This window comes from Rhizophagus irregularis, chromosome 8 (genome assembly GCF_026210795.1).
Source record: "Rhizophagus irregularis chromosome 8, complete sequence".
NCBI lineage: Eukaryota > Fungi > Glomeromycota > Glomeromycetes > Glomerales > Glomeraceae > Rhizophagus > Rhizophagus irregularis.
The window spans coordinates 2,442,308-2,455,867 of record NC_089436.1 but is presented as its reverse complement, the minus strand read 5'-3'; the positions used below and the strand labels follow the sequence as shown (position 1 = coordinate 2,455,867).

The 13,560-nt window shown below is 25.2% G+C and overlaps 3 protein-coding genes across 4 annotated transcripts; all 3 read right to left on the bottom strand.

The window, feature by feature from the left end:
* Positions 1 to 1,330: 1,330 nt before the first annotated feature.
* OCT59_028433 (uncharacterized protein) lies at positions 1,331 to 4,042 on the bottom strand. Its single transcript, XM_066147282.1, has one exon. The coding sequence runs from the start codon at positions 3,944 to 3,946 to the stop codon at positions 1,628 to 1,630; it is 2,319 nt and encodes a 772-aa protein (XP_065994005.1). The 5' UTR covers positions 3,947 to 4,042; the 3' UTR covers positions 1,331 to 1,627.
* Positions 4,043 to 7,521: 3,479 nt separating this feature from the next.
* On the bottom strand, positions 7,522 to 8,879 carry OCT59_028432 (uncharacterized protein; the record flags this gene model as incomplete). Of its 2 annotated transcripts, XM_066147280.1 has the most annotated exons (3): positions 7,522 to 8,037; positions 8,242 to 8,352; positions 8,460 to 8,600. In XM_066147280.1, 3 exons carry the CDS (start codon positions 8,598 to 8,600, stop codon positions 7,522 to 7,524), a joined length of 768 nt encoding a protein of 255 aa, XP_065994003.1. The 2 variants fall into 2 exon arrangements, with proteins under 2 accessions (XP_065994003.1, XP_065994004.1); XM_066147281.1 differs by lacking the exons at positions 7,522 to 8,037; positions 8,242 to 8,352 and having other exon boundaries at positions 8,406 to 8,879.
* Positions 8,880 to 10,061: 1,182 nt separating this feature from the next.
* On the bottom strand, positions 10,062 to 10,343 carry OCT59_028431 (uncharacterized protein; the record flags this gene model as incomplete). The annotated part of the gene is made up of 1 exon (XM_066147278.1): positions 10,062 to 10,343. The coding sequence occupies one exon, from the start codon at positions 10,341 to 10,343 to the stop codon at positions 10,062 to 10,064; it is 282 nt and encodes a 93-aa protein (XP_065994002.1).
* Positions 10,344 to 13,560: the final 3,217 nt, after the last annotated feature.

Below are 13,560 nucleotides of genomic sequence, written 5' to 3'. Positions count from 1 at the left end.
GAATATTACTTGATATATGGGTTTTCAATACTAAAAAAAGTATATCTACAGGAATTTGTTAATTGGTCAAACCTAAAGATAAAATTACAAACATTTAAACACAAAAGATGCTTAAATATCTGAAAAACAATAACAAAAAAAAGAGAAAAAAGAAAGTATCAAAATATAAATATTTAATAAACTTTAAAAGCGACAATTTAGACAATTTAGGATAAAAAAATAAAATATTCTACCTTATTGCCTTATTATAGAAATGTTATCCCGGTTCTTTCCAGTTAAATTTCCATTATGAGAGAGAGAAAGGTTTATTATAAATAAATAATAATAATAATTTAATTGTATTAAATTTTCGCGCCATATTTCTAAATCAAAAAGTATTTATTAACATAAAAATAATCTTTGTTAATATTGGTCAAACTTTAAAAAATGTTTCTTTATAATCGTTCAAAGATTGATCATCATTTTTAAATGTTACATATGTATAAGAAATATCATAAGAATGGCGTAGTTTAATTATTTAATATCTCTAATGTAGCGCAGCATGCACTTAATATGCGTTATCGAGCGAAGTATGCATATCCGCTACAAGCGAAGAAACTCCTAACTTTTAATTATAACTTTTAGAGGCTAACCACATTACTTATTTATCTTGGCACAGATTTTATTAATTTTATTTATACGACCAGATTGTCAATGTTTAATACTAAATATGTATAATAAATAATGCAAAAAATTTTGATTCAAAGAATGAGTTGAAATGCTTGTTTGTTTTGTGAAGATTAACTTATTTCTTTTTATAATAAAAACCTAATAATTAAAATTAATCGCGGACGCAATTCAACTATAGTAAATCTTTTCTCTCCCTAATTTTTTTTTATAAATATGTCAATTTTATTAAACACAACATAGAATAAATGTATTACAAAAAGATGATTTAATAAACAAAATAAATTATATTATTCGGGAACTCCCGAATGATCACAATGTAAAATGAATAAAAATTTCTGATTCGTTAAACCATTAAAAGAACCGTGCGTTTAAGCAGTTATTAAAATCAAAAGGAATCACCTTTGCATTTATTTATCGTACATGTGATCAAAATCAGTTGACTTCCGAAATTTAGTAAATTTTTTTGAAATTCTTTAAATTTAGTAAATTGATGTGGGAAATTATGCACACATTTTAAAATCTGCATATTGCATATATTACTTGCTTGCGCCTCTCTACATATGAATTTCATGCATTTCATGCGATATGTAATAATCAATATACAAATATACAAGCATACAGTATCATAATACGTCACTTCATCACGTACGAGAAAAGGATTAAATTCGCGAAAAAAAAAAGTGAAAGGAATATATTATTAAACGGAATTAAAGTTTGAAATTACATGATAAATATCTTTTAAGCTTGGTTTTTTTATAAATTACAAAAACAAAAAGAAAAAAAAATATTAAAAAAATTACATGTATATAATAATTACAAATGTTTTTTTTTTTACATAATGAAAACTAACGAAATTTCTTTCTATTTATACATTTTTTTTTTAAAAAAAAATATTATTATTTGTGTATGCACAGCACACATTCAAATTTTACTTTTTTTTTTTTTTTTTTTTTTTTTTTTACCAATTATCGGATAATAAACCATAACCTGGTATATAATAATGTGAACCGCTCCTTATTCTCTGATATTCAAATAATTCAAAGGTTGCTTCAGATTCAGCCAATACTTCTTCAGATAATTCATTTAAAGTTTCAATGTAAACTCTTTTTAATCGTTGTCTTTCTTTGGCGTATTTGACTAAAATTTCCAAATGATCGGAATTAAAAGAATAAGATTGTCTTACTTCCAAATAATTTAATGGTGGTCTAACATAAAGTAAATAATTTTCCAATGAAGTTGATGTAAAAGACCAAGGAACAGATAAGATCAAACGATTTAAATTACTTAATAAATTTTGTGAAGTAATTTGTTCAAGTAAATATGTTATATCTGCAGTATGATTAACAGCATCTTCTAATGATTCATCTTGAGGAGAAATATTTCTTGATAATTCGATCGATCGTAATAAAGGACATAAAGTAAATAAAGTAATTAATTGTGGAACATCATTTGTATCAACAAAAGTGGTAAAATGTGTTAAATTTGGACAATGTTGACCAACAATTTCAATCAATGAAATTGTATCAGTTGTTGTAAAAGATTTTGATGAAACATTTGATAAATTATTACCCAAAATCAATTTTTTTAAGTTAGGACCAGTTTCAATAATTAATTTTTCAATAGAATCATTTGAAACGATCGATTTTTCAAAATTCAATACTTCAATACTTTTAAATAAATCTCTCTTTGAATTAGTAGGAGTTATTAAAGGTCTCATTAAATCATCACTTAATTCACATTCTCTAAATACTAATTCTTTCAATTTAATATATTCTAATATATTATAAAAAGCACCCCATTGAGCATATTTTGTATTTAATTGAACAAATTCTAAATGTTTAAGAGTATTTACTTGAGATTTTAAAGCTCCTAATATTGTTAATAAACCAATTTCACCACGTAATAAAGTAAAAGATTCCAAAGAATTTTGTGATTGAAGAAGAGTTGCCAAATTTTTAGCTTCCCATTCTAATTCTTGCATTTGTGGTTCAGTATAAGGTACAAGAGTTAATAAAGTAATGATACCAGTGGATCGTTGAGATTGATTTGTTGAAGATGGAGCATTACTAACATTACCATTAATACTACCATTATTATTATTGTTATTATTATTATTATTATTATTATTTGACCAAGCAGTATAACCACCCATATCAACAACAATTTTCTTTAAATGTTTACAAGTTCCAGCCAAAGCGTGAAATAATCTCCATTTTGTTCCTCTTGTTGTACAAATGAATTCCGTTAAAGGAGGTAAACATTTATTTGCACCAGAATAAGTAGCTATTAATAAATGTTCTTCGGGAACATTCTGTCTTAAATTATTATGATTATTATCAGTAATATTTGTATTAGTATTATTAGAAGTATCATTAATAGGTACTAAACAATGACAAGGATAAGAAGATAATCTTGTATCAATTGAAAGAGATTTTAATTGTTTACATTTACTCATAATTAATTTAGCCAAAGAATATGATACCACTCTATCAACGGCAACAGGAAAACCATCAACACTAATTCTACCACGAGAATTATTAGAAAAAGAGGAAGAAGTAGAAGAAGAAGAAGAAGATAAATTACTAAAAGAAGATTTTTTTCTTAACATTAAAGAAGATTTTTTTGTGAGAGTATTTACGGCCTTTTTCAAAGTTTTCTTAAAAGAAGCTTTTTGAGTAAATTTACCATTAGAATAATTTGAAAAAGTATTATTATTATTATTATTAAATATTGTAAATTGTTTCCAAGCTCCAACTGTAATGAATAATTCTTCCAAATCCAAATATCTTAAAAATTCGATATAATTAAAAGTAGGATTTTCCAAAAAGTATTGATTAGAATTATCCTTATCCTTAATTTTAGAAGAATTTAATTTGATTCTATTATTTAATAAATTAGATTTTTCATCACGGTCAAGGAAAGAAAGGTAAACATTTATTAAAGCGGCACATTGAATATAAGTATCTTTTGTAGTTCTATTACATTGACCTTGAACACCGAAAGGAGAAGTAGAAGAAGGACAAATATTTAATAAATGAAATGGTTGAGACCATAAAACTTTTACCACGTTAACACACCATAATCTATTAACCAACAAACATGAATGTAAAGATGATTTAGAATAAGATAAATGTGCGAATATATGTTGTAAACATTCTGCTGGTAACGATTTACTACTATTAGTACTATTAGTTGTTATAATAGGTTTAATATTAACGATAGATTTTTTAGTACGTATATTGGGTAATGAATTTTTACTATGAAGTTTATAAGACATTATTATTATAATATATAATAATAATAAGATAATTATTTAAATTAAAAGAAGAAGGAAAAGAATTTTTTTCTTTTTTTTTTCTTATTTTTTTTTTTTCAAAAAAAAAAAAAAAAAGAATTTTGTTGTTAGAATTTCTTAGTTCATAATATATATATATATATTATATTATTATTATTATATTATAATTATAATTATAATAATACATGTATACAACTATTAATGTAATAATTTATGTTGTACTTCATGCTTCTTGATGATGACCAGGATGACTAACGACTAAGTATAACTAGTTAATACTTTTGTTGACCACAAAAAGTAGATAAGGTTTAGCCGGTGCTTAGGCAAATCCTTAGCATTGATGATATCCCGCCATAATCGTAAAATCATTACCAAAAAAAACTTCCCTCTTATAATATGATTGTGATAATTATATAATTAAAAAATGATTCTAGATTTCCGACTAAATAAATCTTGGCTTTTCATAAAAAAAAAAAAAATTTGATTTTATTTAATTAGTTATATAAAATCATTTTTTTTTTAAAAAAAAAACCATGATTTCTTTTTTAGATTATTATTTTCGTTATATAACCTACATCCGATATTAAATCTTAAAAAAAAAAATTCTTAAAATTATTTCCTAGCATATTCCATTTTGATGAAACAAATTTGATACAATTACTCCCGACGCCACCTTTTAACTTTATGTATAATTCCCCGCATTTATAAATCCTAAAACTCGGATTAAATGATTAGCGTCAGATTACCTTAGTTACCTTGTGAACCATATTTCCAAAAAAGGTTAGTTATTACCTAAAAATTTTATATATTAAATATTAAATGACTAAACAAATTATTAATTGTTTATGTTATATAACAACGAAAAAGAATCAAAAAAAAAGAAAAAAACAATGGACAACAACTTATTTTATATAAAAATAAAAATAATAAAAATAAAAATAATAAAAAATAATAATAATAATAATAATAATAAATATGTAATTAATTTAAAAACTTTTTTTAATATCCGTTGTTTTTTAAAAATATTCCAACATGTTCAACATTTTTTCGTAACTCAAATACTCATCTACCCATATATATTGTATACAATCATATACATAAGTACTCAAGTACTCATGATACACACAAATATGTTATGAATTTTATTTCATTGAAAACAATATGATTTATTTTTGACTATTCTTTAATTCTTTCTTTCTTTCTCCTAATGACCTTTTTATTGACAATGTAAAAATTATTGAATTGATAATATTGACATTTGCATATTTATTTAACCTATAATAGTAAGAATACCATAATTTTTTAACATGCTTTATAAAGTAATTGTTGATCACGAACTTGTGTATCAACTTGGTTTCCTTAGGATTCATTCAATAAATGATCTTTTTTTTTTTAATACACAAGAAATTTTGTTTCTATTCTATCATATAATTTTATTTTTATTTTTATTTTTATTTTTCTATAATGATGAGATAATCTATAATGTAGATTACTTGGCATTTTCCTTTTAATGAATTTATTAAAGTTTCCCTCCCGAAAATGTGAATCAAAAAAACTATTTATTAAAACGGAAATCAGACCGATGGTTTCACAATTCTCACATTATTTATTAAAGAAAAAAAAATTTTTTAATTAAACTTTTTTTCTTTCCCGCCAAAAATAATTAATTTATGATAAATACAGTATGCCGGCGGAATATATTCCATTTTTGTATGGAGTAATCATTTCATAATCATATTATGTAATTAAACAATATTTTTTCCTTTGAAGGAAAAAATGGTCAAAGCTCAATGGTTTTAATTAAACTGATATTACAGTTATTATTTATTACATAATATATAATTATTTTTACTTGAAGATCTTCCAATTCATTTTTTTTTTTAATAGGTTCATCATATTGTTCTATTTTTTCCCATGAATCTTATTCCAAGTAACACGATCGATTTTCTACATATTTAAAATTCACTATAATCTTAGATAAAACGGGAAGATTCTCGAACTCGGATTTGTCGATCCAATGAGAACGATTTTATTTTATTCAAGTTTTTTTTAAAAATTTTAAAAAGAAAAAAAAAATTCAGTTTTTCGAAATCGAGTAAAAATATATTGAATTACAATTAAAAACATGATAGTTATTAAATATTATTAAGGTTCTTTGTAAGAATATTTGTTGATATCGGACTTTGATACCCTTCCCCAGTCTAGTTTATGATAAACAGATATGATGATGATACTCGGTCCTTTATTTATTACTGAAATTAGGTTAAATGATTTGACTGAATATCTTTTAAAATCGTTAAAATTTTAAAAAGAAACTTCTGTTTTAAGGGACTTAATAAATGGTTTTCTTCATACTCCTGTTAAAGGCATCTGCCAAATTATTTGGCCGGTTTAATTACTGTATACGTAAAATTTGTATGTCCATTAAATATAATTTTGGGAAAATTAATTGCAATTAAAAAATTTGTGGATTTTTATATATAACTATTATTATAAAATGTTGTAAAAATAATAGCATATATGTTTACCATAATCCAAAATATCAAATAGTAATATTTATAAATACAGGTCATAATCTGCTATTATATAATATTATTATTATGATACTTCAAATTAGATGATAATAAATAGGTAGGTAAATTGACGTGTGTAATAATAATACCATTTATAATACCATTTATAATTTTTTTTTAATTAAAAAAAATTGTTTGTTAAATGTACGGCCAAAGTACCCCCGGGTATCTTGTAAATTTCGGAATATCCGGGGTGGACACTATACACGAGGTACAAGAATTCATATTTATTTCCCCGGTTTTAAGGGGGGGATATATTTAATTTTATATTCCGGGTATTTTACAAAATATTAAAATTAAATTTCCGTGTATAGTATCCGGGTATTTTAAAATTTGGTACTATATACATGAAGGTATTATAACATGACCCGTAATATATGATAAAAATTTAAATTATTTTAAGTATTCAATTAAAAGTAGATATAATATTTTACTATAAAACCATTTAAAAATTTAAATCCACCAGAATCCACCGGAAATTTTATTATAAATAATAATATTATATTATTTTAAAATTACTTCTATATACTATATATTAAAATTTATTCTTTATAATAAATTTTTTAAATAACTGAAATATTTTTTAATACTTGCTTAAAAAAATCAAATACTTTTATATTTATAATATTTATTTTAATATTTTTTTTTTTATTTACCCTCATAGGGATCGATATATATTGGCAAAACTATAAATTCTATATTACTAAAAAATTATATATAATTTTTATTAGATTTAATTTTATGAAGCTTGCTAATTTGCACTCCGGGTGAAAATCACACGAGGTGATATCACTCAGGTGATTTCACCGGTATCTGGCTTATCATGTGATTTTTTATATTAAAAATCTAAAATAGCGCGACTTTCAATCTTGTATTACCATTAATCATTAAACTATCATGCGATTTATTATATTACTAATATTTTTATTAGTCATTAAAGTAGATTAATACATTTAAATGTCGTAAAAAAAATTTTTTACACTTTTAGATATTCGGACATCTTGGAGCATAATGTCCAACTTGATTACAATTTTTACAACGCCTTTCTTTCTTTTTTCCCTCTTGGCTTGCTACAACGTCTTCTTTACGATTTTTATTAGTAGTAGTATTAGTTATATCCTGGATACGCCTTACTTTCTTTTTTTGAGGTTCACCACATGACTTATACCTATTAGGTTGTCGACCTTTATGTCTTACTCGTAACGGATCACCAATATGCATATTTTCCTGCTGGTCAGATAGTTCCGACTTTACACTTTCAATAAAATATTCAATTTGATTGACAAATTCATCAACTTTGTCAGCCCGAATAGCCAAATCAAGTGCTTTTTTGGCATATCCCATACCAAACCCATATTTTTGTTTAGGACCTCGAGGTTGTACAATATTAGGAGTTTGCCTAAAATTTGCAAGATGTTGAAATGATAATCGCGGACCTTTCTCTAATTCATTTTCTTCAATTTGGTATACCGGTTCTTTATGTTGTTGTTCGATATTATACTTGTTATAATTATACCATCGTTGAGGAATAAGAGATATATGAAATTGTGCATTAATTGAATAGGACATAACCCGAAAGAAATGCCTACACACAATTCCTTTATTAATGAGCCAAAGACAGGTACATAAATGCGACCCGTCATCAAGTAGAATGATATGTTGTGGTTCAGATTTTTGTCCACAATGTCTAGTTGCTTTCCATACTTGCCGAATACTATTATAGGGTATATTTTTGATTAATGAAGAAAATAGAGATTGAGGTTGATCATAATCATCCTCTCTGGCCATTTCTTGTTGATAAGAATCATCTACCATCTATGAAAAAAGACGGAAAAAAGGGAAGTATTTTTTTTTAATAATTGTCTTTATCATTTTAAACAAGTACTAATAATTTTCTTATCAACCATTAGCAATATACTTACTTCTAAGAGCGGTAACCAATCTTCAATTAATTCCACATCATAACATAACGATTGGACCATTTGATCATGTTGTTTTTGAAGAATCTGAGGAGTTAAATATTCTCGCAGAATTTTATCAAGTTCTGGAAAATATTCATCCATAATTGATGGTATTCCTCTAGTAGGAATTTCATTTTTACATTCGTTTAATATTGCTTTTTTTGATTGTTGATCAAATATTTTTTGAATTTCTTTAACAACATCAGTCAAACACAAAGATCTATTTAATCTATCTTTGATTATTATATTAGTAGACTCTACCCATTGTGTACTTTGAATTCCCGCTGTGAAATTCTGATTGATAGCATATATAACAAGCCCAACTACTTTTACAAGGATATAAAGCTCTTGTAAGATATTGTTCACAAGCTGAAAATTCATCAATAAGTGTATTCCATTTTATTTTAAATGTTTTATGACATAAAGAATTGCGCATTTCTAAGAATTTAGCGCGAAAAAGTTCAAATTGATTACGCAATTTCCCTTTAAGATTCTTTTTTAGATTTAAATCTATATGAAAAATACAATGGAAATGGTGTGTTTCTGGATAATTTGTCTTTATGGCTGATATTAAGGTTGGATCAGCATCAGAATATAGGACTGTTGGTGCAAGATCACAAGAATTTTTTAATTCTTGTAAAATCCATGTGAAAGTTGCTTCTGTTTCATCTTCCAAAATTGCTGCAGCAACTATTATATTTCTAAAATTATTATCAACCACAATGATTAGAATTAATATCATATCAAATTGATTAGTTTTGGATGTTGTATCAATAATCACAATATCATGGTATCTTTCATATGCATTAACTTGATCGGGTGACATCCAAAATAATGAGTTTAGTCTTCTCTCTCCATGATCAAAGCGTGGCTTTATGATCCATCTTGGATCATCATCTTTTTTTAAGTATAGCTCAGTAAGCATTTGACATGCATCATTCTTAATAGGTTTCGCTTGTTTTTTAAACTGTTGAATAGCGTTACTTAGATCTTTCTTATTAATCACTTTATTTGGAAATGAGGCTACTAGTAAGTTATATTGAGTTGGTATGCCTAATCTTCCTTCAATCGTCCAAAACTTTATTTTCTTAAGCATTTTATCTGTCAATTTTCGAAATTTTGGGGCTATTTCGGTAATGCAAGGATTCATATCATGATTATGTATCCCAACTATACTATTAATACGAACACCATTTCCAGATTTGGGAAAAGAAAGATTAATATGCCAAAGACACCCAATCATTTCGGAATCCCTATCCCTTCTATTTTCTTCTAAAATAACCTTTTGGATCTCATAAGTTCGGGCATGTGAACATTCATATGTTTTACATCTTGTTATTGTACTGTCAGTTGGATCCAGTATACGTCTTTTTTTACGAAAAGAAAATTCCTGTTGCTTTGCATATTCATTAAGGTATAATTCGGCAAGTTCCCATGTTTCAAATTCCATCACTTGATTTAATTCTAATTTATTCTCTTCTTCCTTATACTCGCTATCATCATATTCCCGTTCTTGATGATTAAGATTTCTATCTTCATCATCTGAAACATCATACCAGCCATTTATTCTTTCATCTTCCGAAAATCATATCTATTTATATCCTCATTTTCTGAAACATCCATTCTTCTTACATTTCCTATTTGGGTTTCATTAAGTGTATCATGATCTTCAAGAAATAGATCAGAAGAATCATACGAAGAACCATAAAATTCAAATATTGGTAGGTCAGGAGATTCGTATTGATAACTGTTAAGCAAATCTGAACCACTATATGAAGAATCATAATAAGAGTTGAATAACATGTCAGGACTATAGGAAAAATTTGGGTCTAAAATATTTTCCATTGTAAGTGGTTTTATTAATAGTTTTAAAGCTTTGTGATTTCGTATACAGTCCCTCTCGATATAACGAACCCTAGGTTCCAGCTGATCAGGGCTTCGTTATAAGCAACTTCGTTAACACTATAACGAATTATTCGGTATTGTATAATGAATTCTTCGGTATAGGAATATCGGTTATACAGATCATATGACTTGTTGATCTGATTACCGATAATTTAACATTTTTTTTAATCTTTTTTTTATAGGGGTGCTTTCTAAACTTCAAAATAGATGCCTAGAATGAGAAGTAAGTGGGAACTGGGGGGTTTTTTATATTAATTTCGTTTAAAAACATTTACTAATGTTCTTTTTTTATTTTTTTTATTGTAGGAAACTTCCTGGACTTCGAAATGGACGCCTGAGACGAGAAGTAAGTGGGGAACTCAATTTTTTCTTTTAATTTCGTTTAAGAACATTTACTAATGTTCTTTTTTTATTTTTTTATTATAGGGAATGCTTCCTGAAGTGTTCTATATAAAAATGTTTATTATAATTCCTTTTTTTTGTAGGAATGCTGTTTAACAATAACTGACTATATAATAAATAAATTATTAATGATATATTAATTTAACTAGGAGTGTCCTTACCCCTGTGATAAATATAAATTAATAACAATTCACATCGAATCCTAATACAACCGAATTAATGTAAATTAATGTAATTCTGCCTAAATATTAAATAAAATAGCCAGAATTATTAATCCTGATACGATCCTGATACAATCCTGATCCATAATTTAAATATAAAATACAGGGGTGATATTTAATGTCATAATGCATCAATATTTATTAATAATTACATTTAATTATAAAGAAATTCTTCGTTATAACTGAAAAAATTCGTTATAAAAAAAATCCGTTATATCGAGAGGCATTTTTATATAAGAAATTCACACACTTTACTTCGTACTACGTTATACGGTAAATAAATAGTAAACTTCGTTATATCAAGGTTTTTTTCATATTTAAAATCGGTACCACACTGTATGATCTGTTATATCATGTTATTCACTATATCGAGGTTCGCTGTAGAGAGGGGTGACTGTAGATTATTATAATTGATATGAATTTACTTTAGGGAATGATGTTTTAGAAAAACAGAACAAGATACATGCTTATAAACAGTAAAGATTAAAATTTTCTTTAGAAAACAACACGTTAGCGTGTCAGAATTTTTTCGAAAGAAATAGGCTTAAATGTGAATTACATCATTATATAAACAATGGCAATTTTGTATTACCTGTTACTATTATTTGTGTAATATTTATCAGGTATTATCACCTGCCGTAATTATTAAATTTAAATAATTAATTACCTTCCAAACTATATCAATAAAATTAATCAGGTGATTTCACCTGAATTATTTTAAAATTATATAAAATTATCAGGTTAAATCACCTAGGTGAAAATAATTAAAATCACCCCGAGTGTAAATTAGTTATATTCTAATTTTATTTATCCTTTAAATAGTAAGCAGTGTGATTTTAATGAAAACTTTTTTTCTCTAACAGTTTAAATAACATATTATATAATTATATATTTGAAAATCAATACTGTTACTTTGACATCTTTTACTACTTAAATTAATCATTAGTTAAAAGTTAACATTTTTAATAACAACTATGATTTTAAAAATTTTTGCAATTAATTTTAATACCTTTATCAGAATTTAATTGTATGTTATATGTAAAAAGTTAAAATTAGTATTTTAAACATTTTTTTAGTCTTATAAGTAAAGTATAGAACAAGTAAAAATACATATACTGTAAAACATTTATTTTAAAGATTCTATAATAAGTATATAAGGTTTGCATCACATTTATTCAAAAAAAAAAAATGAATCTATAACATCATATAATTATAAATGATTAGTAAATTTATTATATAATAATTTTCAAAAAAGAGAAATATATTGCAATGTCTCTAGGCTCTAGCCCTCTACATAAAATTATCTTTACTATTAGTAAACATTCTTTAAAAATAAGCATTCCTGACCAGAATTATAACTATTTTAGCCAGAATTATGAGGATCTTAACCAGCATTATTAAGTGCAAAAAAAAGGTGTTTATATATTGCAAAATATGGTAATTTATTAATAATTAAAAAACTAAAAACTTTAATATTTTACTAATTAGGAAAATTATATAAATAATCTTAAATAATTATATAAAAATATATTGAATATTTGATAGGTTTTTATATATATATAAAAATTATAATTTAATTTCTTATTAGTAAAATAATTTATTTTTTTTTTGCAGCACATTTGCAGTTTTATTAAAGTAAAAAAATAAAGAAAATATATACAAAGTAAGATTCCCTAATAATGAACTACTCTAATATAATTAAACTACAAACCACTTATCAAACCAGCAGTACTTCACATATGCATGTGTGTACTGTCAAATGATTGTTTGATTCTGTAAGTAAACTTCGTTTAGTAACAGGTATATATGCCACCCAAATTATTTTAGCTAGGCTGCCATAATTATAAGTAAAATCCCAAATTCAATTATGACATCCCAAATTATTTTAGCACTTTACATAGTAAATTATATATAAACTAAATAAATTACGGCATCCCAAATAATAATTATGGCATCCTAAAATAATTTGGACAGCATGTATAGACTAACAGATTATCTTAGCCATAAAGACCTTATTTTCAATTTCTGGTGATTACAAGATTCAAGTAATTGAATTATATTATTAAAAATAAAATATATTTTTTTTATACCTGTAATATATCACATTTCTTTTTTTTGGTAATTTTTATATATTAATTATGATCAATCATTTTGATCATATAACTTTATTAAGATTTTTTATTTTTTAAAAAATTCTGGTATAAGATCTTATTATGTACTTATTATGTACTATTATAAAAAACCTTATATTATATGTATTTTTGACTACTCTACAAGTTTTTTTAATTAAAATTGCTACAAATCACCGGCGGTGATCATCACCGGTGTCATGCGAATTTTTTATACTCCAAAAAATAAAATTGCTATAAATCACTAGCGGTGATCATCACCGGTGTCATGCAAATTTTTTTATACGCATGGTTATTTATCACAACGCGTGACTGTTTTCGACTTTATCATATGCCTTTCGTCATTGTTTAGCTTTATCACGGTTACTTTCTCTCATGATCTTGTATCTCACTTAAAACCCATAA